The 24,680-nt window shown below is 44.1% G+C and overlaps 1 protein-coding gene and 1 long non-coding RNA gene across 3 annotated transcripts; one reads left to right on the top strand and one right to left on the bottom strand.

The window, feature by feature from the left end:
- Window positions 1–1,052: 1,052 nt before the first annotated feature.
- Window positions 1,053–8,601, bottom strand: LOC137164458 (uncharacterized). Its single transcript, XR_010923036.1, has 3 exons — window positions 8,581–8,601; window positions 5,135–5,284; window positions 1,053–1,148 (listed from the first exon to the last, which is right to left on the bottom strand). It is a non-coding gene; the product is annotated as an uncharacterized lncRNA (long non-coding RNA).
- A 6,521-nt stretch (window positions 8,602–15,122) lies between these two features.
- On the top strand, window positions 15,123–20,620 carry SIX2 (SIX homeobox 2). Of its 2 annotated transcripts, none has more exons than XM_067565427.1 (2): window positions 15,123–15,737; window positions 19,497–20,620. In XM_067565427.1, exons 1-2 carry the CDS (start codon window positions 15,178–15,180, stop codon window positions 19,798–19,800), a joined length of 864 nt encoding a protein of 287 aa, XP_067421528.1. In that variant the 5' UTR covers window positions 15,123–15,177; the 3' UTR covers window positions 19,801–20,620. The 2 variants fall into 2 exon arrangements, with proteins under 2 accessions (XP_067421528.1, XP_067421529.1); XM_067565428.1 differs by having other exon boundaries at window positions 15,123–15,743.
- Window positions 20,621–24,680: the final 4,060 nt, after the last annotated feature.

Below are 24,680 nucleotides of genomic sequence, written 5' to 3'. Positions count from 1 at the left end.
ATATATTTGCCATGTCTCTGTTACAAAATTGTGAAATGTAAATTGACAAACCCACTGATTTTAGACTTCTGGCATGATATCAGCTAATATTGGATATTCATATTGGATATTCATATTGGATAATTCATAAAGCTCAATCCTTCATGAACGAGAAACACCATTACTCATTATTATGGCTAACTTGTATGATTTTATGGTATTTGTTTATTATTAAAACAGTACCATAGTTGTCACAGCTATTTTGAAGACAAGTGAAAGACATAGGATGAAATCCTAGTCCCACTGAAGTCAGTGGGAGTTTTGCCTTTGATTTCAATGGAGCCATAATGTCACTCATGGTCCTGTTGCAAATATTTTATGGCCCCAATCCTGCAACATGATCCATTGTGTGTACTTTTATGTCTGTGCAGAGTAATCAAAGGGATTCCATTGGGATCCACCCTCATGGATCAGATTGCAAGATGTAGGCCTAAAATTAGAGGTGACACAACAAATGTTAACCTACTGTGGAGGGTTGGAGGAAGAGGAAGGCCATGGAAATCAACAGTAAAGGCATGTGGCTCCTTTGATTTGTTATGCATGCAACAGGATAGTTCTGTTGGTTATTACAGAAATCTATTTTATCCCCATTTTGTACACAAATGTAAACTTTTTAGAAGGAAATATTGAGAGTCCTATATTTAATACAGATTTCATATAACTAAATTCTTGGCATATACCTTTAATTTATATGTGCATAATCTATATTTTTATATGATTTTTCTATTGAAGAGCTGTGCTGGCTACATATTATTTCACAGACAAAAACCACACATCTGTGTGTTAGCATCTGGGTAAGATCTGACTGGCTGCATGTTTGGCTGTGAATTTCAGATGTGGGCAAAAAAAATTATGTTTGTTGGGGGCCGCATAAGGCAATAAATCAAAACTTTACATGACATACTATTATTCAGCAGCAGTGAATCAACCGTCATCACCACACAGTGCATAAGAACTGGCTGTTTATTTAGCATATAGAAGAGAAAATGCCTGCTTCAGCAAACTCTGCATATACTGACTATCCTAATGTTGTCACTTCTCTGATGGCTTGAACAATGTTTCTTTCATGTCCAACGTGCCTGAGCAAGAGACGTATTACAGGTCTTCATCTATCAAAATAAGGAAATTAAAAAAAAGATGAATGGACCTGCTGGGGTAGAAGGTCTCTTAATTCTGGAACTTGCTCAACACCACTGGACTCTTGAGGAAGCACTCTATAGAAGAGAAATAAATGGGATACAAAATCTTGCACTATCTCAGCACTCTTAAGATACTGTAGGACATAAACCGAGAGAGAGAAATGTTCATCTGACTGTCTTCAAGAAATGGATTTTTTTAAAAAGCAGTTAGTACTAATAATTAATTAATTAATATGACTAGCCTGCCTAAAACGTCTGCCTGGTATTGAAAGCAAAACTGTTTGTCCAACTGTCCAAGAACAGTTCATCCTTGTGAAAATATTACCCCTGTAATGCTGCCAAGACCAGTGTCTGTGTACTTATCTGCCACAAAATATGCCAGCTGTTCAATTTAAAGATGCCTTAGGGAAGTTTTGACTTGAGCGCTATCAAAATCTGAAGTTTTACTTTCATTAGTCACCCATGCTTGTTCTTTAAGCCAAATCCTCTGTTTCTCTCCCCCCACTTCTCTGCTCCCTTAGAACTTGTGTGTCCTTCTCCAGCTCCAACTTGCCTCAGGTCTTGATCCAAAGCCCACTAAATCAATGGGATTCTCTTCATTAACTGCAGTAGGCTGTGGGTCAGGCCCAGCTTCGCTGCCAGAATTTTTGGCAGAGGTAGGTAGCTTCTGGGATCCGACCTCTTCCCTTTTTCATTCTTTCACAAACACACTTAAAGGTGACTTGTGTGATTTTCCTTCAGGTGAAGAAGAAGGGATAAATTCTTTCTTGGGCCCAAGACTAATGGCTAGCCCAAAGTGGTAGCAAGGAAAACAAAGGTAATGCACATTGATTGTGTTTTGTGTAAGAGTGAGACTGATGCTTTGTTCAATTTTCTTCATAATGTATTTTGCTGGGTTTTTAATTCATCCATGAGCAGAGCCCTTAAGCTGAAGGATCAATCTATTTCCACATCTAAGGTACTTCTGTGGACTCCATTACTCCACCCCACAATCATTAAAGTATTTATCTTCACCATGCAAAGCAAGGGAAATATATAATCCCCAATTTACAGATGGGGAATTGAGGCTCATACTGACTGAATGACTTGCCCACAGTCACATAGGGAATTTGTAGTGGAACAGGGAACTGAAACTGCTCTCCCAAATCCCATCCTCTACACCATTCTCTCTCTCTCTCTTCTTTCTTCTCAGTCCCCTTGGACCAAATCCTAGCCTGTGATCTGGCCTCTTTGCAGCCCTCTGGAATCTCGGAAGCACAGAGATGCTTTATAAAGCAAACTCACGCTCCTTCCCATCTTGAGGACTTTCTGGCATAGACTTTTAAGGCAAGAGGGATCATTATGACCATCTTGGTTTGACCTCCTGCCTAGCACAGGATCACGGTCTATTCTTAATCTTAGCTCCCTCTTTTTAAGATGCTGCTGATCAGCTGTATATATTTTCAACATTGTAATGGCTCCTTCCTACCCACTCTTTCTGTCTGTCTTGACCCTATAAATTCATGGCTTCATCTCAGCTTCCATTAGCTAAATGTCTCAAAGAAGCACTGCTCTAGGGCAAGAGAACCATCCTCAAACAGAGCTCTCTCTTCTTGATTCAGACCCCCAATTTGCCTCTTCAGCTACAACTTTGGCATCATACTTGAATCTGAATTTTCTTTCCTCTCCGACCTCTCTTATGCCTGTTAACATGCCTACGATACCACAGCCTCCATATAGGCCACTCGTTCAGCTCTGCCTTTACCTTCACTTCCTCTCATCTTTAATATTGTAACCTTCTCTATGATCTCTAAGTCCTAGTTCCCCATAATCTTTCAACATGTCAAATGTTTATGTCACCCTTATCTATAAACAACTGTATTAATTTCAGAATCCAGGTCAATGTTGCCTGCCCTCTTGCTTTGTAAAATCCTTCTGGGGCTGACTCTTACTCTTGCTTATGGTCACAGCCTCTATACTTTCCTTACAGAACTGAATAGAATTTCACATCTGAGTAATTGCTACAGGATCAAGGTTTGTAGTATGTTGTATTATCGTGTTATATGTTATTCTGTAAATTTGCTCTTTGTTAGGGATCAGTTTGGATTAAGAAAAGAATCAATCTCTGTTTTTCCCTAGAAACTCACACTGAATGAAAGCTGATCTTTTAAAAGTTAGTTCACCATTTTTCTGGATCACAAATCTCTTTGAGATTAGGTGGGAATGCACCCTTCAATGAACATAACTGTCAGGATACACTAATCACCAGCCCTCCACCAAAGAAAAATGGGGGTTGTGAACCGACCCAGGAGTTTTGGATTGAGAGGGTGGTGATGTTTTGCACAAGGTGTGCATGTGTGTGTGCATGCATGTGTGATGCAATGTAGTGTGTGTATGTGAAGGCAGAACACACAGATCAGAGAGGGAGATAGAGGCAAAAAACAAGAAAACCAAGCAGCAACCTGTAAGCTACTGGAAAAAGATAGGGAGAGAACTTTTGGATTTGGTGTTGGCTAAAGAGACTTGAAACTCTAAGCTAAGAAACTGCTCCTTTTGTTCCTCATTCCTCCTGTGTACAGAGAAGCAGGACTTTGAGCATGCCTTGTAAATAAACAAGATTACATCAAAGAAAAGACCAGACTCCATCGATTTCCACTCCCAACTGATACATCTCCCAGGCTCTGAACTTTGACTAGCCACTTAGGTCAAAAAGGGGCAACAATATACTCCTCTGCACTTCTAAAAGGAACCAGAAGTGGAAACACTAAATACCATGAAACTACTACTGCTTCCCACCTCTACCGTGCCTCCCAACCAAAAGTCTTAACGCAGTTTGCAAATAATGAAATCCTCACAAAACCCTTTGATATGAGTAAGTATTATTCTTATTTTACAGGTGGGACAGCCGAGGGCATGGCCATGTGACAAGTTCGTGTGCAGCAGGCTGGGATGTTACTCTGCAATGCCACACTGTGCCATGCACTAACTATCCATGTGGAACCCGCTGTTGCTCACAAAAAGTCCTTAGAATGCTTTGACAATACCGTGCACTCGGGAACTTCTAGTGCCCAGCAGCAGAATTGACTCAGACAGTTAGTGCATGGCACATGGTAATGCTGTAGAAATTCCCCAGTGCACAGTAGATCAAAGCCGTACTAGGGACTTTTAGTGCAGGCAACAGGCACCACCTGGACAGTTAGTCAGTGACACACTGGAACACTGTAGATCTAGATTTACACCCTACCTTGCTGCTCACAAACTCATTGTACAGACAAGCCCTTAGTCACAGGGAGATTAAGTGACTCTATGTCTTCACTGACGCCGTCAGATCAATCTATCCAGATTGATTGAGTGGTCAGTAAAAACCCGCTCCATCGATCTGGAAGATGATGCAATAAAACCACCCCCCTAAGTGGCATAGTGCTGTGTCGACAGGAACACATTTCCTGTTGGTGTAGCACTGTGAAGACACTGCGTAGAAGAGGAGTTATGAAGTTGATGGGCATTACGCAAGCTACTCTGCATAGCTTGCGTAACTCCCGTTGACTGCCACCAAATTTCCAGGTAAGTGTAGACCTGGCCTTACTTAAGATCACCCAGCTTTTAGCTCTTGGGAAAGCATGGGCGGTAGTTTGAGATTGTAGCACAAACACATTAGCTGGATTTTCTGCACAAATGAACTGCAGTGTTCATATTTATATCGTTAATATATTAATATTTCAATGTAATCTTTATGTTTCAGTGCTAACAAACCACCGAGCTGAATGGAGCAGTTCATTTCTCTCAGAGCTATTGATTCAGGCTATTTGCAGTCTCAGGAAGACAACGCTGCATCAGTTACACTCTAAGGACCGATTCCTGCAAGGTGAAACCTGAGAAGAGAGGTGAACTACTCACAACCTTGTTACATCAAGCCCTACTGAGAGCAGGGCTACAACTTGTGACTAAAAAGGAAAACAGGTGAAAGTGAAAATTACCTGGAACGTATTTGTTATCCACCAAACGTCTATAAATTCCATGGTTTTCCTAGGTAATAAGCATCAAAATTCACTGGACTTCATCTGTAGCTTACTCAACAATATCAACTTCAGAAAGATGGGGGGTCAAATGAAGGAGACAACCTCAATCTAAGAAAGAGGCAATTGAAGCAGTTTGTGCTTATTCACAAAGGGAAACTATAGAATATTGTAAAAAATTTCACAAACTGCAAATGTTGAATTAAAAAGGGGATCAGCTCTGAACTATTGCTTGCTATCCCGCATCTTTTCTCTAAATCTTATTCAGGTAATTGTAGTGCACGACAAATAAACTGCATGAATATCCCCTAATTTTCTTAAAGAAATCCATTTTCATGTTAAATCTAAAACCTTTCTCCTCTCGAGTAAGCGGAAAAATGTTTCTTATTCTACGTTTTTTTCATCAAGTTTCTTATACATAATATTAGGGGGTAATCATGATGATTTAATCATTTTGACACCTGATTCTAAACATTCTAAAAAATGTTCAGAAAGAAGAAAACCGGATAAAGGATGAAACTAGAGTTCTTTTACATTGCATGGGTGGAAGGGGGGGGGGGGGGTTTGCGTTTTAATTTATCTCAGTCCTATAGAGTTTTAATAGCGTGCATGTTCGTGGAAATACTAAACCCAACATTCTGCATCAGAACTTATGCAGACTCATTTCACAGTCTGCAGTGTGCTTTAGGTCCTAATCCTGCTATAAGCACCATGTGAGTAAATCTTTGCACAGAGTTCATTACAAGACTGGGGCCTGAGTTATCTTAGGTGCTGAACCTCTTGGAATTCTTTGCATGGATGGGTAATAGGATTGGTCTCCAAAAAGCCAGCCTGCTTCGTTATAGCTGGGAGAGGTGATATCAGCTCTGTTATCCTTTGTGTAAGGCAGATGTTTGGATTATTATTTGGATAATTTTTCTTTGAACAAAAAGACACTGCTTTTTCATAATAAAGTTAAATTGAAACTCTCTGTAATGGGGTTAATGGGTTTTCTATGCTGTTATGACATACAATCATTTTCTTTCGAAGAATATGACAGAACTGGGAGGAAGGTTTGTTTTCATTAGAGCGACACTGACATTCAGTGCTGGGTCCTCATAGGCCCCAATCCTTTATTGGGATTCACATAAATAATCTCCTCCATGCTTCCTCATGCATGGGCCCCACTGCAGAATTGGAGCTAGGGTGAGTGTCATTTATTTATTTATTTCACACAGAGGAGCAGAAATTGCCACTGACATCCACAGGAACGGGCTGTAGGTTTCCCAGCTTCTTTCCCTTTTCTGTATCAGTCACCAGTCTGAGACTAGGTAAGTGGTGGTATCCCTGGATTCAGACTCTGGAGAGGTTGTGAGGCTCCTCAGAAAGGTAAGTGGAAACATGCAGTATATTAAGGCCTGTAGCTCAGACTGCTGAGAAACAACAGGCAGGATGTGCTGTACTTGTCCGTACACAGCTTGGTGCTGCGAATGTCAAAACAAGGTGGAACTGAAAAATGTTTGTATTATTATTTAAAGAGGACCACTTTGGTAATGTTTCTTCCTTTTAAAGTGAATAAGGGGAATTACTGTGCTCATGGGAATGTATTGCTATTAGTACTAGTATAAATATTGAGATTTTTTTCAAAAACACAGATGGTAGTTAAGTACCTACCTCCCGCTGGAGGAGGTACGCACCTAGCTGCCTGCCATTTGGGTCTTGGAAATCTCCCTCTCATATTTGTCATACATATACATGTCACTGTACAGATAAATACAATTGGCAGGTCTCCTGTAATGCAAATAAAATGTGACTGATATTATTTGCAGATTCCTATGTGATAATGAGGGCAGATTCTGTGTGTACTTCTGCCCACCTGTACTGTAATTTATTCACAACATATGGTTTTCACGTTATAATTTCAAAGAAAATGAAACTATAACATGTTTTGTTTACAAAGGAGGAGCCTAGAAGTGGGGAGAGGGAGGATGGGAGGGTGAATCCTGCTCAGATAGTGAAGTGTCATTTCATATAACTATGTTTCTAAAAGCCAGACTTGTACAAATAATCAAAGTCCTTGGTAAGAAATCCTGATCCAAACCCAGATGGAGTGTAAGAAAATGCAACTCTGTTGACCCCAGTCAAGTCATACAAGGTTTGAATAAGGCCCATATCTTCTATTTTACATCTTTGTCTTAATCTGCATTCTCCTTTTTGCTCATAGTATCGCCTAAAGCAGTGCCTCTCAATCTTTCCAGACTGCTGTACCCCTTTCAGCAGTCTGATTTGTCTTGCATACCCCAAGTTTCAGCTCACTTAAAAACTACTTGCTTACAAAATCAGACATAAAAATACAAAAGTGCCACAGCACATTGTTACTGAAAAATTGCTTACTTGCTCATTTTTACCATATAATTATAAAATAAATCAATTAAATATAAATATAGTACTTACATTTCAGTGTATAATATATAGGGCAGTATAAACAAGTCATTTTAGTTTGTACTGACTTCGCTAGTTCTTTTTATGATGTCTGTTATAAAACTAGGCAAATAGCTAGATGGGTTGATGTGCTCCTGGAAGATTTTTATGCACCCCTGGTTGAGAACCACAGACCTACAGCAACATTTTAGCTATATCTCCTCTCAACCTTTTGATGTTATGGAGTGGGGGGAAGCAATCTATATGTGGAATCCCACTGCTTAGTTCTCAGCCAGGAGATGACAATTCCCAGTTAGTGTGCATATTGCAGCGTTACCCTAACCAGCTCTGTTCTCCAGAGTTTTAGGCATCATCTGCCTGTTGGCAAACCCATGGTACTCGGTTTATTGTTTTCGTTCAGGATACATGGTATTTTCATCTTGGAAAGTAAAGAATGAATAGTGCAAATCACTGCTTGCATCGCCCCTTCCTATTAAGGGGGTCCATGACACCAACTGATCTGCACTTGCCCATTTCCATCATGGAACAGCAAGCCCTCTTAGTCCTTCCCTTTCCTAGTAAAGACAGTTCAGACCAGCCACCCAGGGCACTTGCATGAACATGGTAATATGCTCCCCACGATCGACACTGCAGGGAATTTGAAATAGAACGAGCGAGTCTTTAAAAACGCCAAGCTGCCAGGGGGGTCTATTCCTAAAGTACTCTGAAGTTAAATCCCCAAAGGGCGTGAGCCATAGATAGATATAGATGTTAAGAAGAGAGAAAAAAATGCCCTGAATCAGTCAGAACAGTCAGCAATCTTCCTGCTTTCCTCATCATCTTGGAATAATCAATGGAATTAACTGAGGTCGAGGAAACAGGCTTATGGGTTAGTGGTGGGAGGCTGTGAAAATAGGGGGCAGCCATTAAAAGAAACCTGATCGCTATTCATCAACTTGGGGGGAAAAAAAGAAAAGAATCCTTGCTCGCTCGGGCTCTCTACCAACCTGGTCTTGCTCTGATCAAGAAGATCCCTGGGCACAAGAAGTTTACAAATATTGGCAAAGGATCCTGGTCGCTGCTTTAGGCTCCCAGAACTGGAGATTCCATGCTTTGCTTTCCTGGCCAGTTACTCCAGCCCATCCCCCGAGGCAGAAAGCTTTCTCTCCTCATTTTAACCATATGTGCGTTGTGGTGTTGTTGTTGTTGTTGTCGTCTTGTCTGGAGGGCTGTAAACTGCTGAGAGAGAGAGAAATCCCTTATAACTTTAGGAATCTAGGACCGTTTTAATGACGCGTGTTTCCTAGGGCTTAGCGTCTGCCTTCCACCGCTGCAGCGGTTTGCTTATTTACACTAGGTAGTTATTGGGCTGGAATGGTGTTATTTTACTTCCATTCTGGGAGATTCAGCAAAACGTGCAAAAGCCCAGGATTTGCCCGCCCATCGCCCTTCTGTTTTTTCGCCGACCCGCCTGGCTTACGTAAATAGTGTGACTTTCCACTTTTACTCTGGAAACCGGGGCTAAAATAACACAAAGTGAACTTCGCGTGCTCAGATGTTCCCCTCTCCTTCCGAGATTGTAAAAGGGCTCATAAAAAGCTAATCAAGAATGACCACATTAACCTGGGGCTATTCGGTTTCACGGGCAGCCCTGGAGGTTACGCGCTCTTGTGTTGAGAACATAAAGCCCGAGCTCCAGGAGTCTCATTTCATCGGCGAGGGGGTGGGAGGGGGAGAAACTGCAGCATCGGTTCATTGAGGCCAGTTTAGCTGGTCACGTTTCATCGGGCCCGCTCGTCACCGGTACATGGCTTTAGAAACTGTTGTTCGATCACCTAAATCAGCCCCTCTTGCTCCTGGACGGCTGCACGCTGAAAAGGATCCGCTCAGCGCCTAGCCCAGAACTCGACATCCCTCGGGATCCGATCAAAGATAATAACGATACAATAATCGATCACGCCAATGCACGCACATTGGAGAAAACGCCGCTCGTGGTATCATCCTTCCGCGGATCCCCCTCCATCCTGTCCGTCCCCCCTCCCCCCCCCCCCCCAAAAAAAAAAAAAAAAAAAGAATCCAGTTTCACATCGCCCCCTCTCCACAGTTCAACAGCGTTTTCTTTCAAGCGAAGTTTGTTCGCCTAATCGAGTTACCCGCTCCATATCTGCAGAGCCTTGTCCCCTTGAGGAACAGAACTCTGCAGCGTAGCAAAAGCTCTGAATTATTCCCGCACTAAAATAAATAAAACAACACCACGAAACAGCAACCGATTGTGTTTGCTTTTATTTAGTTACTGGCAATGATCCTCTGACATGTTTTGATTTTCCAGCCGGGTCAGGAGCTTCGCTGTACCCCTACGTGCAACCTTTAATGGCACAGAAGAGTCCGAGGGTCCCTTCCGCCCAGTCCAAACTCGCCCTTGAATTTGACGGGCGGTTTTGCCCCAGAAAGGACAGCAGGACCGGGCCCTGAGAATACGTGCAATGTACAAAGACGCTCACAGTCCGTTGGATTCGGAACAGAGCAGAAACAAGGCAAATGCCTTTTCCTAGGTTTTGAAGCGGGACAATGTAAATCCAGAATTCTTGCAGAGCTCCTTCCGTTTCATAAGAAAGAAACCAAGGGTCGGAGGGTAAATATTGCGGGCAATATCTTCTTATTCATTGTTAAGCACGTCTCCTCCTTTGATTTCTAAGCGGAATTGTGTTTAACAATTGATGGCCCGGTTTGACCCTGTAAATGGGATTGTTCATTTAAAAACCTGATCAGAATACCCTGAACGGAAATAATTTTCAACTAGTGGGGTTTTTTTCTCCTTGTACTTGTAAATTACACTGCACTGTGGCTTTTTGCCTACACGTTCATCTCTTCCGAATATTATTAATAAAAAAGTTCTCAGAAGAAGTTATCCATACATGCAAAAAAAAAAAAAGGTTATTAAGAAATATAACTAATGATTTCGTCACGTCTTTCTAAAAGTTTGTAAACATCCAGCAAGAGGATTCTATAGCGATATGTCTATCTGGATCTCTACCTTCATCTAACTATATCTATCTGTATCTAACTGCATCTATCTATGTTATATATAGTAATATATGATTTACCTATATATTATAGTAATCTATTCTCTATAGAATAGATATGCTTTATACAATAGATATAGATAATAGATATAGGGAGATAAATGCATATACATAGTATAAAGATTCGCTAAACGATGCAATGCTCGATATAGGAGATAAAGTAAGTTAATGTCTTCAAAGAGAATATCAAAGAGGCCTGCAACCTCATAGAAATATTATTTTCTAACGTGAAGTGATGTAGGCAACATCGAGAGGGCAAGCTGGCATTGAAATAGCTGCAATATTTGTATCTCGTGTTATTTTATTGCAATCATTTTAATAACACAGATCAGCTCATGTAAAATAAATGTATTCTATAAAGTGCTTAAAGGCAGACTAGATCTGGGACTGATTATAAAAGCAGTATATTGACAATACAGATCATTCTACTTCATCCAGTGTATCCACATTTCATAGTGACCTGTTTACAGTCTGATGGTCTAATAGAATATTTTGTGTTCAACAATTACTTGTGCACAATTTTTTATCCTCTCTGAAAAGCACTTGTGCTTAATTACACATCCAAATGTCTGGCTGGCATGAAAATGTGAGGATTTCCAAGCCGTTGAGAGTGAGCAATTCAAGGAAAGAGAGTTGAAATAGACTGGCTAAATCCTGACTTTTGCTACAAGCATACAACGCTTAGCGGTCATGTAAAAATTTCCCACTCGTGCTGCAAAAATTAATGGTTGGGTTGCGCGTGTTGCTTTAAAATACATTGTAATGAAAAAGCTCGTATGAGACTACAAAGAGGGTTATTCTTCTGCTTGAGTGAGTCTTGCAAATCACTGGAGTTTTAATTGCCTGATAGTGTGGCCTTGGTAGTCTCTTTCTGCTGATTTCTTCTAGCATATATAAAGATTTCTGAAAACCAACCACAGTTGTGCACGTTTTAAATACACGTCACTAATTTGCAATTGCGTTTAAATGCAAGCTGATATATACCACTTATCAATAGAACTGCGTTATGTTTCCCCACTTATTGGGAAATGAAATAGTATTACGTCCAAACAGCAGTCTGCTTAATGTAAAGTGAAAGTGCCAATGGAGAAGGTCCTGCGTGTAGTTTCTGTACTCACATTTTAGGGTGCTAAAGAAGAGAATTTCTTAGATCTAAGTCCATACAACAGGTTTTGACATCTCCCTTCCGGCTAGGGTGAACAGCTGCTCTCTGATCCCCATTCAAATTCAGCTGCTGTGGTTATAAGATTCAAGCAGAGGAAAGAAAAGTCAGGTATATCCTCATAAATTTGCAACAACAGAAATGGGGGAAGGGAGGACCTCGCTAGTTCTTTTATCTTTTCCCACAGTTTTAATTGAGGAGAAGGGACTAAAGAATTCTGTGTTCTTTAATTCAAAATGCGGGGTGTGTGTGTGTGTGTGTGTGTGTGTAGGGGGCGGAGGAGAATGTGTGTTTCAGTCTTCGTTCCTGTTCTGTTTTGAATAACATTTTGAAATGGATCCTTCTTTATCATGATTTTACGATACAGCCTTTCTTACAAGCTACACGGACATTTAGAGTGAGTATGAAACCTCAACCTCTGAATTCTTTTCTTTGCCAACAAACACAATTTGAATCCGGCAAAGTTGACCATCGTACTCATCTCAGACTGTGGCGTGCTCGAACTTTTTTTTTTTTTTAAAGGCGAAAGTAGTGACATGGGTCTTCACAAAAACACAGAACAAAACAAAAAGCCGAGCCCCTTGCATTGTTTTAAATGGATTCGATCGACTTCACCTTACAGATGAAGCCTATATTTCGCATTCACGTTCTGTGATTTAGCAAAAACAGAGCCGTTTGCTGTGGTTCCCTACCTACTGCAACCCTCCTGAAAATATCCCACAGGAAAAAAATAGATGGAGTTTCCAACTCCTGTTCACACCAATGACATTAATAATTAATAATAACAAAACAAAAGCAAGGAAGGCAGAAAAGAGAACGCTGAAGAAGGACCTAAAGCAGGAACAGCGGGTTCCCCTTCTGATAAAGGGGTGTTGTTCCAATGGCTGAGGATCCTACGCTTTTTCCACTTAACGTCTTCCTTTCCGCGTTCCCTCTGCCAAGCAAGCGGCTGTGCAGCGCGCAGCGAGCCGATCCACTCCAGGGCACAGCAGGAGTTTGGTTGCAAACGGCGGGACCCACTTTGCACGGAGCTGACAGACTTTGTCCTCTCTCTGTCCGGCGCGAGGGCAGGTTCAGAGCCGGATCCTACTGCCTCCCCCTCCCCTAGCGTTAGTTAGCTTGGCCTTCAGTCGCCGCTGGCGCTGCTGCTGGCTGGGGGCTGCAGACGCAGCTGCGTGTGGGTGACCCGCCAGCACCGCTTTCCCGAGTCCACCACGTCAGTTTCACGGGAGGCCTAAGACCGGCCCTGGCTCCAGGCCCGCCTGCTTGCCTCCCGGCAGCCACCACCGTTCCTGCTCCCTCCCTGGCTCATCCCGACCTGCTAGCCTCTCTCCACTTCTGGGCCCCTCTCACCGCGCGGAGGGGTTGGACTGAGAGATGGGATGAGGATCGGGATGTCCATGGGTCCAACCTATCTCTTCACCTGTATCATCCAGACAAGGGATGGGCTGGGGGCAATCCGCTTGAACAATTAATCCCTGAGGAAACCCACAACTGCGGAGGCGTCTGATGTTCTTATATGCGAGGGCTTTGAATGGCGTCGTGGAAGGAGCTCTCCCCAACGTGGCTAAAAGGGACAACAGATTTAAAGGTCGTGAAAACTGCCCTGCTCTTGGTGCCATAAAGTATTGTAATAACTCCTAGGGAGGTTACTCCGCTAGAACTGACCCGGGGGAATTTCCTGCACCTTAAAAGTGGCTTAGTTGTCTACCGCTAAAATGATAGATAATCATCTAGATAGATAAATCATCTGTGTGTGAACAGAACACCTCACAGTAGACAGTCTACATTTATTCATGTGCCTGATCAAGTTATTCCTTTACGCTGTATAGTTTACATCCTTACCCTAGTTCATCTGTCTCTCTATCTGATCCCCACATTATGTATGCATAGATAGACAGATGTACACAGATATAGGAAGACTGAATCCCTGCCCCGAAGAGTCTGCAAATTAAGACATACAAAGGAAATGAAAAGAGCTGCTTTATAAAGTGTCGTCTAACCTTAACTTTGCCCTTCTTGTGGCTTCATAACATAGCCTGAGATTTATAAACATTCGCCTCTCTGGAAGTAGAAATATATACACGGAATGAAATTATTGTTGCTATTAAAGTTATCGAAAGTTGGAACTTCCTTTTAAAAATCATTGATAGCTGACTTTGAAATCTATGCTAAGTCGGAGTCAAATATAATAATTTCCTCGCCCACCGCCGGCCGGGGCTAGGTATAAATAGGGTGTAAAGGGGATCATGGTTCAAAAAAACCTGGGTCTTTATTGTACATATGGGACCTTTACAATTTATTAAACTACCCACTTTCAAAAAAAAAATAACCCCGGATCTTACTAATAAAGAAACTCCTGGTGGGAGCTGAAACCCCCGTGAGAACCCAAGTTTCCTCCCGACCCCCAACAACGGATTAAATTTGCCTCAAACGTTTTACCTAACGTGAGCGATCTGCAAGCGGCGTCCCGACTTTCGCGGGAGTTTTATTGCTAGGAGGGCTCAAAGACAGAGTTGCTGGGAGACTTGTTGGTACTGCAGCGCCCCCGCTGCGAGAGTCTGTGACCAGGACACTCTCTCTGGCTGGCCCTCCCTCCCTCTCCGGGTGTCTGCAGCGTCAATCACAGCGGAAATTTCTCTCTCGCTCCCTCTTTCTCTCTCTCTCTCTCGCTAATATCTCAGCTCGCAGGGCCGCCTCTGAGTGGATCAGAGCAATCTGTCAACCCAGCCGGGGAGCCACCTCAAAACAGATCAGGTTACCCCTGACGGACAGCGTCACCATGGCAAATAATTTGACTAAAACTATTGTCTTCTCCTGGCAGTCCTCGGGTCAGATAACCGGACCAATCAGAGCGCGGATAATCACTTTTCATGCCAGCTTAGAATAATATTATTAAAAAAAAAAAAAAAAAAAAAAAAGCAAGCCGAGGGAAGAGGAGGAGAGAAGGGAGAGAGAAGAGGGGGAGCAGGACTTAACCACTATATTATGTTGAATCCTATATTGAAGGGTGGGGGGGGGGGCGAAAAAAAGGGAGATCCCAGCCCGGTGGAGGAGGGTGGGGGTGGGAGAGGAAAGACACCACCACTGTGAGCGCTGCTGATACCAGACAATAGAGGCGCAAAGTTACTCTCGGAACTTGGACTTACAAAAAAGTTTTCACCTTCGGTCTCTGCCTTTGATCCTTTTTCCGCTCAGCTGCCGATGGCTGCCGACTTCGGCGCGGAGCTGTGACCGGCGCCGGAGCCGGCCGGCCGCTTGGCTTCTGCCTCCGCGATCCGGGGCGTCGCTGTCTCGCCGTGTATGTGGCTGCCGGGTGCGAGTCCGATGCTGTAGAGCCGGGCGGGGGAAAGGCCATCATGTCCATGCTCCCCACTTTTGGATTCACCCAAGAGCAAGTGGCCTGCGTCTGCGAAGTGCTCCAGCAAGGGGGCAACATCGAAAGGCTGGGGCGCTTCCTCTGGTCCCTACCTGCCTGCGAGCACCTTCACAAGAACGAGAGCGTCCTCAAGGCAAAGGCCGTGGTGGCTTTCCACCGGGGCAACTTCCGCGAGCTCTACAAGATCCTGGAGAGCCACCAGTTCTCCGCGCACAACCACCCCAAGCTCCAGCAGCTCTGGCTCAAGGCGCACTACATCGAGGCGGAGAAGCTGCGGGGGCGACCCCTAGGGGCAGTGGGCAAGTACCGGGTCCGCCGAAAGTTCCCCCTGCCCCGCTCCATCTGGGACGGCGAGGAAACCAGCTACTGCTTTAAGGAGAAGAGTCGGAGCGTGCTGCGGGAATGGTATGCCCACAACCCCTACCCGTCCCCTCGGGAGAAGAGGGAGCTGGCCGAGGCCACCGGGCTCACCACCACCCAAGTCAGCAACTGGTTTAAAAACCGGAGGCAACGGGACCGTGCTGCTGAGGCCAAGGAAAGGTACGAGTAAGTACCCCCTTCTCGCACTGCTCCGGTCTGTCTCACGGCGCCTGTCTAGCTACCCTTGTGCCCAGCCTCTTTGCAGTCTGTATCCAGGCAAAAAAAAAAAAAAACCCTAAAACCGACAGCAAAAAAAACCTCCCACCAAAGTCAGTGCGAGCCTTTGCTTTGCTTTCCCGCGAGCAAGGACTGGGCCCTTCCTTCGGGACGCTTGAGTTGTGCTCTTCTCAAGCCCTGGAAAAGAAGGCTGAGCTGGGAAACCCAGATGAGCGCTGGCCTTAAAGATCGCATGGCTCGGAGTTTCCTTACGCACAGGGTGCTTTGTATTATTATGATTTGCTCGTTTGCACTTTGTGTCCCTTCACTTTTGGCTTGACACCGCTAGCCAAGAAGCCTGGGAGTTTGAATGTGGTATAGTCGTTCACCGCATTTATGCTTAGTATCCCTTGTTTGGTTTGGTTTTGACGCCCTCTAAAATATATGTATATATATATATATATATATTTGTGTCTATGCTTTGAATAGTCCACTTCAGAGGATTTTAAAGGAGCTAAGACGAAAAAATACAATAATGGAGATCGAAACCGATAACTCCCAGTTAGGGAAGAATACAAGGCAAGTTAACATAAACAAATACATAAATTCACCAATATAGACCAACTTGTAATTCTTCTCTCCACCCCCCCATGGAGATATTATTTCCCATGAAATTAACATTCTAATAGTAGTCAGTGGTGGAGCTGTTCATTTTAACGGGCTCATTTCAGGTGGGACTTTATGTGTCATTTAAACTACAGTTATTTTAACGATCTCATGTGAGATACTTTTAAGTGGCGATCAACAGGGGCATTCATCAGCCTTACGTGTCATGAGCCTCGCTGGCTCGGCAAGTTGTGATGCTCTTGAAGTTTCAAAGGAGCCGTGTCTGGGGATGTATCCACCTGAGCTAGACTCCGACAGAGGAAAAGCCTTTAATGAGACTGACTAGGGACGAAGAATGCGAAAAACTCTCCGTAGTCTAGCCCCTGCTGGCTGCATTTCCATCCGTGTGTTAATTTACAGCTCCCATATTTCAAATAGATAGTTCTGTGGAAGAACTGACTGATATTCTCCAGCCGAGAAAATACCTGGGCGAATCCTCTAAAGGTTTAGATCTCACGCCGTAGGCCTGGGCATTTATTGGTCTGTGTCTATGCAGCCAATACATTGACAAAACGCACTGTGTACACCCAAATCTTTCCCATTCGAGGTTTTTTTGTAGAATTTAAACACTTTTTTCCCCCTCATGTGTTAGCAAAAGTTAAACTTTAATTACGCTGCCGGGCCTCCTTTCTATTCACCCTTGCTGTTTACTTTTGGAAGGAAGGATTAAAATCTTTCACATCTTCTCTGTAGTTTAAACGCAACCGGACACAGTTCTTCACACTCAGAAATAAAAACGTTAACCCTAATGGCTAGATTTTCAAATTGTTACGTTTTACCTTGAGAAGCAGAGCCGAAAAGTTTAGGAAAAGTGTCCCCAAAATGTACTTCTTAGAGCCAGAAAACAGCGACTTTGTTGTTCCAGCGAAATGCAGCCCGGTATCACTTTGTGCGGCTTTGCACGTCTGTCAGGACAAATCTGATAGTATCGACACTTTCTTCTCTCATTTGCTCCCGTGCCATCTAACTGATTTCAGTGGATGGCACTGGGGCAACTGAGAACAGAATTTGGTCGCCACACGGTAAGTAGTGTTTGGTGAAACTGTTCCTAATGTCAGAAACAGGCTGAGAGCAGTAAACCTGGACATAATATTTAATGGAGCAATCTCTTACCTTGTTAATTAAGATGCAGTTTGCATCACTACATAAATCGATGCTCCTGAAGGCGTAATATATAGGATTTTCTGGTACTTTAAATAAGTGATATTTTCCTATTAGATGAAGAGAAGAAACTATTAATCGCCGAGCAGCGGTTAATGTGTATGTGTGCTAAGGGCGGAGGGTGGGAAAATTCTGTTGGGTGTTTTTTTTCCCCCCAATAGTTCCTATGCACTATCGGAAACTTATTAGGGAAGCAAAATGCAGGATTCCAAATTCACTGTCTATAATTCTGTGTGCATACACAAGACATTTGAAATCGCAAGTCCGTAAGGATATGATCATTTTGGCGGTGTCGGTATTGAAAATCTGCTCCAGGTCATTCGCGTTATGGCTTAAAGGTGGCTTCAGTTTTAGTCGGTTGAATGTGTTTCGGAAATGTTGAGCACCCAGCTGATTAGATTTACGTGTAGCTGTGAGACTCAACAAGGTTTGGGTTCTGTACAGATTTGCGCCATACGTTTCCCCAGACGTGCTAGTGCTTTAATTTTCTTTCAAATTCCCGTGTGTTGCTTTTACGAGATGTCAGAAATCCTTTTATTGCTGATAGGAGGGACTCACCTTCAAATATCCAAAGGAAATGAAGGTTACATTTATTCCTTTCATTTCTGTGGAATCAAATTTTAAAGGTCTCCAGAGACAAATAAGTTTTTTGACATAGAAAAATACACTCAACCTAACATTACACCCTAGGCGTCGGAAAACGGCCCTTTCATGGGATTGCCATTCTGTCAAACAACTTCTTCAAACAGAGCTTTCTTTTCTAATTGTATTATTTGGATACTAAGTGTCTCCAACCACATCCCCCAGCCCTTGCAGAGCCCAACTCACTCTGAAGGCCGTCCTTTAACTTCTCCCGAGTAAAACCTGAAGGATTTTGGCCCTTTGTCATACATCAGCTTTAATTATAAATGCACGGTTGTACCAGAAAGCTGGACGTAGCCTATAGGGGCCCATTCCCTGCGGATCAATACCGCATTTGTCCTCTAACTTTCCAAGTAACAAATACAGGACTTTAGAACTCATCCCAATGCTCTCCATTGCTACGGTGATGAAGATTCTAGCAGTTCTCTGGGTCTTACATACATATGTGAGGTACATACTCTCTGTCTGTCTGTCTGTCTGTCTGTCTCTCTCTCTATATATATATATTTGAAATAATGATATGTCTTTTCTATAGAATGACTATTCTTGTGGCTAAGCAGAGCAAAATTTGGCTCCCACTGTATTTGCGCTCTCATTAGTCTAATTTTGACCAATAGAAGAAATACAGGAATGTCATTCGTTATGAAGGACATTTCCTTGCAGGACTCAGGAAAGAGGCGAGTTAATTCTGTCCGCTTGCCTTCTTTTACACATTCGGTTTTCGGAGGAAAAACAAGGAGAGAAAAAAACCGGAGTCGAGTTATTTTACTGAAAACAAGATTTATCCAGATAATCCAACTAGTTAAGGCTGATCTGCGTAGACTAATGAGAACACAATTTGAATTTGTTTTGCCTATCCAGGAGAAGGCATAGTTGACATTCTGCTTGCCTCTCCAGGAGTGCTTTTAAAATGAAATGCCCCTTTCTTTCTCCCCCCTTTCCCCCCCCCCAATGCTATCCAAACACTTTGCAGGAGATGGATGGAGAAAATGACGTTTTGTCAAAGTGACACTTTCTACGGGGCTAGTGGAAAACTCTGTTTACAAGCTCTGCAGACCTTAGACCTTTATGCCAGATGAAGCGGCCTTTGAGGTTTGCAGAGTTTGTAAACCTGCTGTGGTTCAGCTGCCCTGCAGTTGTCTTCCTTGGGAGCCAACATCCTGCAGCCCTTGCAGCCGCCTGTCTAGCTCCAGTGTTAACCGGTGCTGTGTCCACTCCACTCTAAGATCTCCCTCCCTTTTATATTTCCTATAGGGAAAACAACGAAAATACCAACTCCAACAGCCACAATCCGCTCTCAGCCTCAATGAACGGGAATAAGACAGTTTTGGGCAGCTCAGAAGACGAGAAGACGCCGTCAGGGACCCCTGATCACACTTCCTCCAGCCCAGCTTTACTGCTCAATTCGAACCCGGGCCTACAGCCGCTCCATGGCTTGGGTCACCCGCAAGGTCCTAGCGCCATTCCGGTACCCAGTGCGGACCCTATGCATCATCATAGTTTGCAGGACTCCATTCTCAACCCCATGTCCTCCAACTTGGTCGATCTTGGCTCCTAAAACTATTTACACGCTCCCCTCACCACACCCCTTCTGTTTGTTTTTTTGTTTTTTGTTGTTGTTTTTTTTTTTTTTTTAATCCCATTTGAAACTTTTAAAGTGATGACACACTCATTAGTGGATCTGTTGTTCCTCTTTGGATGGCTGGCTGGCTGGAGCTGTTTGGAAGGTACTGTACTAGACTGTACGCAGTTATGTTGTGACAAAGTCTTAAGGGTTGTGCAAAGCTGGTTTCAGACAGACGGACGGTTCGGTAGGACTTGTGATTTAAACATAATGCTAATATGGTTCTATGTAGCAACTTTCACCCCCTCCCCCTCCCCAGGCTGAACTTCACAAATCTCTTGGAATTGGAATGGAGCAGTCTTGTCTGTGTATGATAAGACACGTTGTATTTCGGGGGGACGTAAGGTTGCTGTTTACATGCCTCCTTGGAAAACACCTATGGCTCCCGTTATCCTAGTGTAGTTATATATCCGTGGCAGGTGTACGACGTACAATTACAATTAAGAATACAACCCTTTTAGTCAAGTTATAACAGCAACACGCGCGCTAGGTAGACTCTGTAACCTCTTGGTAGCTGACGCTACGCGGAGAGACAGCTTTTTTCGCCCTATGTGGTGCTTTCGCCATTTGTTGGGTGGGAAAGGAGATAATGGTCCGATCCTCACCCCAGTTGAAGTCAATGTCAGATTCTCCCATCGACCTCAAACGGGGGCAGACGTCGGCCCGAAAATATTGCTGCTCCGTTTTAGACCTAAACGACAGTATCAACCGCGAGTCACTCTACTTTAGTTTTGTTTATTGTTTATATTATGTGAATACTTCTTTGGAAAATATTTCTGCTTTTATTTTATAATAAAATTTAGAAATCTAATCCAGTGTGCAGTATTTAATTTGCATCCAGGCTGCTTTCGGTTTGCCCCAGCCTCTAAAATACCAATGACACAGATTTAGTGCTGCAGTCTAGCTTATTGTACCCTCTCCATCACTCATTCATTCGCCCTCGCTTTGTAACCCCATTTCTGAGTCTGGGCCTGTTATTCCCACACTAGCAGATCTGCCATTGCCTAAAGGGATTTTGCCTTTGTAGTTTGGGATTTTGATAGGATTAAATGGTTTAGCGTAAAATAAAGTTGCTTTCATCAAAGAGAAAGCCTCCCTGAAAAACTGAAGTGGGGAAGTTTCGGGGGCATCTCCAGCTTCCAACACTCTGCAAGGCAGCTCATAATGTATTGTCTTGGTGTGACCCTGTTTTAACTAAAGGACTGGAGGCACAATGTTTGAAAAGGCTGCTCAGTCATTTTTAGTTGCAGTTCTTTGGTTGGACCTTTTCGGGGCAATTGCTAGAGGATGAAAGCCAGATTCTCTACTCTGAGTCTTCTAATTTCAAAACCCCAGAGGCGCACCCAGTACCCCTTCTCCGTCCCTTTCTCCCGGGTGAGAGAAGGGTCTGTGAATACACCCACCCCGTGCCCATCGTACGGTCACAGGAGATCCAACCATCAGCATCCCGTGAGCAGCCATCGTATGGGCCTGCTCAGGTAGCACTCCCATTGGATGCTCGCAGGAACCTTGCCTGCCTCAGGCGTCCTGGGTCGGGCCCTCAGGGGGGGAGTGTCCCTCTCCGCTTGGTGTCTGAAACTGGAGTATTAACAGGCCATATCCCCCTCAATACACACACACTTTCTCAAATCTTTCCGGATTAGAGCACTGTGTTTTCCAAGCCTTTGAGAGGAGAGAGAGATGACTCTGTGCGAGAGGTTGAGGGAGGGGGCAAAGGAGGGCGTGGGAGGGACCTAGGGGTGCAAGGTCGCTAGCAGGAGGGGGCGAGGGAGAAGAAAAGAGGCGAGTGGAAGGAGGAGAGGGCAGGTGTGGATGTGGGGAACGCGGAAGAGATGGGATCCTTCCTGGGCGCAGAGAGAAGAAGAGAAGCAGACTCGGGAGCGGGGGCACTCTGGGTGTAGGGCACTACCAGAGGGTTCCCAAAGACGCAGAAGTCTGCAGCTGCAGCAGCCAGACGGGGATGGAAAGACTGGCTGGGTCTGGCGCTTTCCCCCGGTCACCCTCTCCGGCCCCGCCCGCAGGGAGGGATCATTCTCTTGGGGAGAGGAGAACAATCGAAGTCGTTTGTACCTGGGGTCAGTATTTGGGTCGGGAGCCCTACATCACATCCTGGCCCCACCTCCCACGCGGATCTGTAGCCCGACGGTGTATGCCCCTCTCCGTCTCTTCCAGACCATGGCGGGGAGAGAGGGGAGGTCGGCCTAGCTGCAGAGTAAACGGAGCGAGTCTATAGTGCCTTTGCACATAGCAATCCCACGCTCCAGTGTGTCCTGCCCGGGCCGGAGCCCTGCTGCCCACACCTTGCAACAGTCACAAACTCCTGACGCCAACAGATTAAGGCGTTTGCCCTGAACCGCTGCATTGACTGTGTTGCACTCTAGTTTCCGGTACCCGGATGCCATCCGTCAGAACTAGATGGGAGCTAAAGGCACAGGTGACACAAGCAGGCCAGCAGCTGAGTGCCGCCCTACAAGCGGGAGTTCTGTCTATTACGCCATCATTCTGTCTGCAAACATCATTTTGGAGACCTGTGTCTATGAGACTGTTACCACCAGCGATCCATGGCAGCAGCAAGGCAGATAGTTTTAACAAGACTGACTAGGAGTTGCACGGCTCACCCCAGGTTTAACCGAAAGGTTTCAGTGACATGTGTACTAGATTTGAGTGCCAGAAGGGACCAGTGTGACAATCTAGCGTGACCTCCTGCCCAGACTTTCACCCAGTGATTCCTTCCAATTCTCTGCGAGCGCTCTACCCTCATAGGAGGTTTATTACAAAAAAAAAAAATCTGAAAGATTGCACGGTGTCCCCCACCCCTTTGGATTGCTGCTAAAATGCATTTCTCAGACGTGCTGAACACTCTGCGGCTTTAAGGGGGAAGAACTATGGGTCGATCATCAAAGGTCGCCTCCAGGTTTCAGGAGCTTACTGAAATGTCAACCAACTGACTTCAGGGAGAGTTTTGCCTGTATAATGTCCTACTGTAATCTATTCTAGAAGGAGACCACCTCATCTATGTGTTCGGCGGTGTCCTACAAGTACATTTCTCTCAGGACACAGTGCAGCTCCCATTAAAGCCAATAGGAGTCATGTTATCGATTTCAGTGGGCCTTCGATCAGACCCTAAAGCAAACGCCTCTTCACCGTTGTTATACATTGGATTATTTTAGTCTGTTTTGAATTCTGTTGGTAAACAATATATTTTAATGCCCCCCTCCCAACTCCTGAGACTAGGTGAGTTTAGTATTAACTTCCCCCAAATTCGTACTTCGTATGTTGATATACCGCGCCAGGCAATTTGTTTTCCAACTGCAGCGAACATGTGGACAACTGGATTTGTGTGCATGTGTGCTAAATATCATCGTGTTTCATCCCTTTTTTTTTTTTTTTTTGGTCTTGTGCTGAACCGCTCGAGTGCATCTAAGACTCTTCTTAACCATGGGCTTTAATCCTTTTACAAGAAACATTTTGGAAGGACTAAAGTTGGTGTTTCCTAAGACTACAGAAGATTCCCAACGCTATCTAAAATAATAAATGCTCTTAATTCATTCATTGCATTGCATTTTAGTGATAGAAGCTAGTTTGGGATCAACGAAGAAACAACGACTGGGTTAATAAAACACAGCCTCGAGCCAGAAAACAAGGCCCTAAGGTTTTGCCCACCGTAGAAAAATAGGGTTAGTGGGGAAAGCCATGAGGGGAACGCTTAAGGAGCCGGTAGGAAAACAGGATGGGGTTTAGGTGGTTAATAAAGGTCATATTGCACAGAGGAGGCAAAATTTGATCGGGGGAAGTAAATGAACGGATAAAAGGGCGAGAAAGGCCCTTTGAAATCCAGGGGCGATGAAAACTTCTGTAAATTGTGAAGAGGATCATATATATATGGAGAAGGGACGGGAGAGCGAGCCATTCGATTCAATTATAGTGAGTTAAAAACAGAAATCATGCTGCACAAGAAGCTAGAGGTCAATCTGTCACTAGGGACACACTCAGCCTACATCCAGGAGAGGGACAGAGCAGCAATGGGATGGATGGTAGAGTTATGTAAAGTAAGGCTCCCTTTAACTTCAGTGTATGATGCAACTTGAAAATCCTTACATGTTAAGACTTACTCTAAGAGACTGCACTTGCCTTTTGTAATTATGTTTTCTAAATTACCTCAAATCCCCAGATTTTCCACACACAAAAAGTTTTGCAATAGATGAATATGCAGAAAGTGACGTGACTAATCCTTGGTTTTAAACAGATTAGTTATGATTCAGGAGCTTTATGTTACATGGGGCAAATCCCATCAGAAATGTTTGCTTGCAGGCTAACCGCATAGGTTTCGGTTGGTAAATAACATGAGGAACCCGATCCTGCACTTTTTACCCTAGCAAAACTCCCACTGGCTTCCACAAACTGATTCCAGTGTAGGATTCCAGAGTAAGGAATTATGTCTCACTGCACCCTGCAAAACCCACAGCCGGGCTTTGGGAAATAGCAGGTTTTAGCCCTGCTTCCACTGGCCGGGGAACCATCCTCCCATTGCACAGCGTAAACGAAATGTTTATCCCCGCGGAGCTACGCCCAGGTGGTAACTGAGAGCAGAACTGGGTTTGTTGATTCAGAGCAGGGGTAGCCTGTGTTAGCTCTTGGCCAGTGTGCGGAGATGTTAGTTAGCAGAGAGTGAACTCTAGTGTAGTCACAGCCTCGGTGTATTCTTGACCGTGCAACCTGAACTCGCCACTGCAAGCCAGCAGTGCATTTACCCATAAAAGGCACACAGTGCAAAGACATCTCCATTATATAGTGCTCGCCATGCAATTACATGG

This window comes from Emydura macquarii, unplaced genomic scaffold (assembly GCF_026122565.2).
Source record: "Emydura macquarii macquarii isolate MOO-44397 ecotype Brisbane River unplaced genomic scaffold, CSIRO-AGI_Emac_v2 contig_2676, whole genome shotgun sequence".
Taxonomy (NCBI): domain Eukaryota; kingdom Metazoa; phylum Chordata; order Testudines; family Chelidae; genus Emydura; species Emydura macquarii.
Note: the sequence above shows the minus strand (reverse complement) of the source record. Positions and strands in the feature narration are given on the sequence as shown.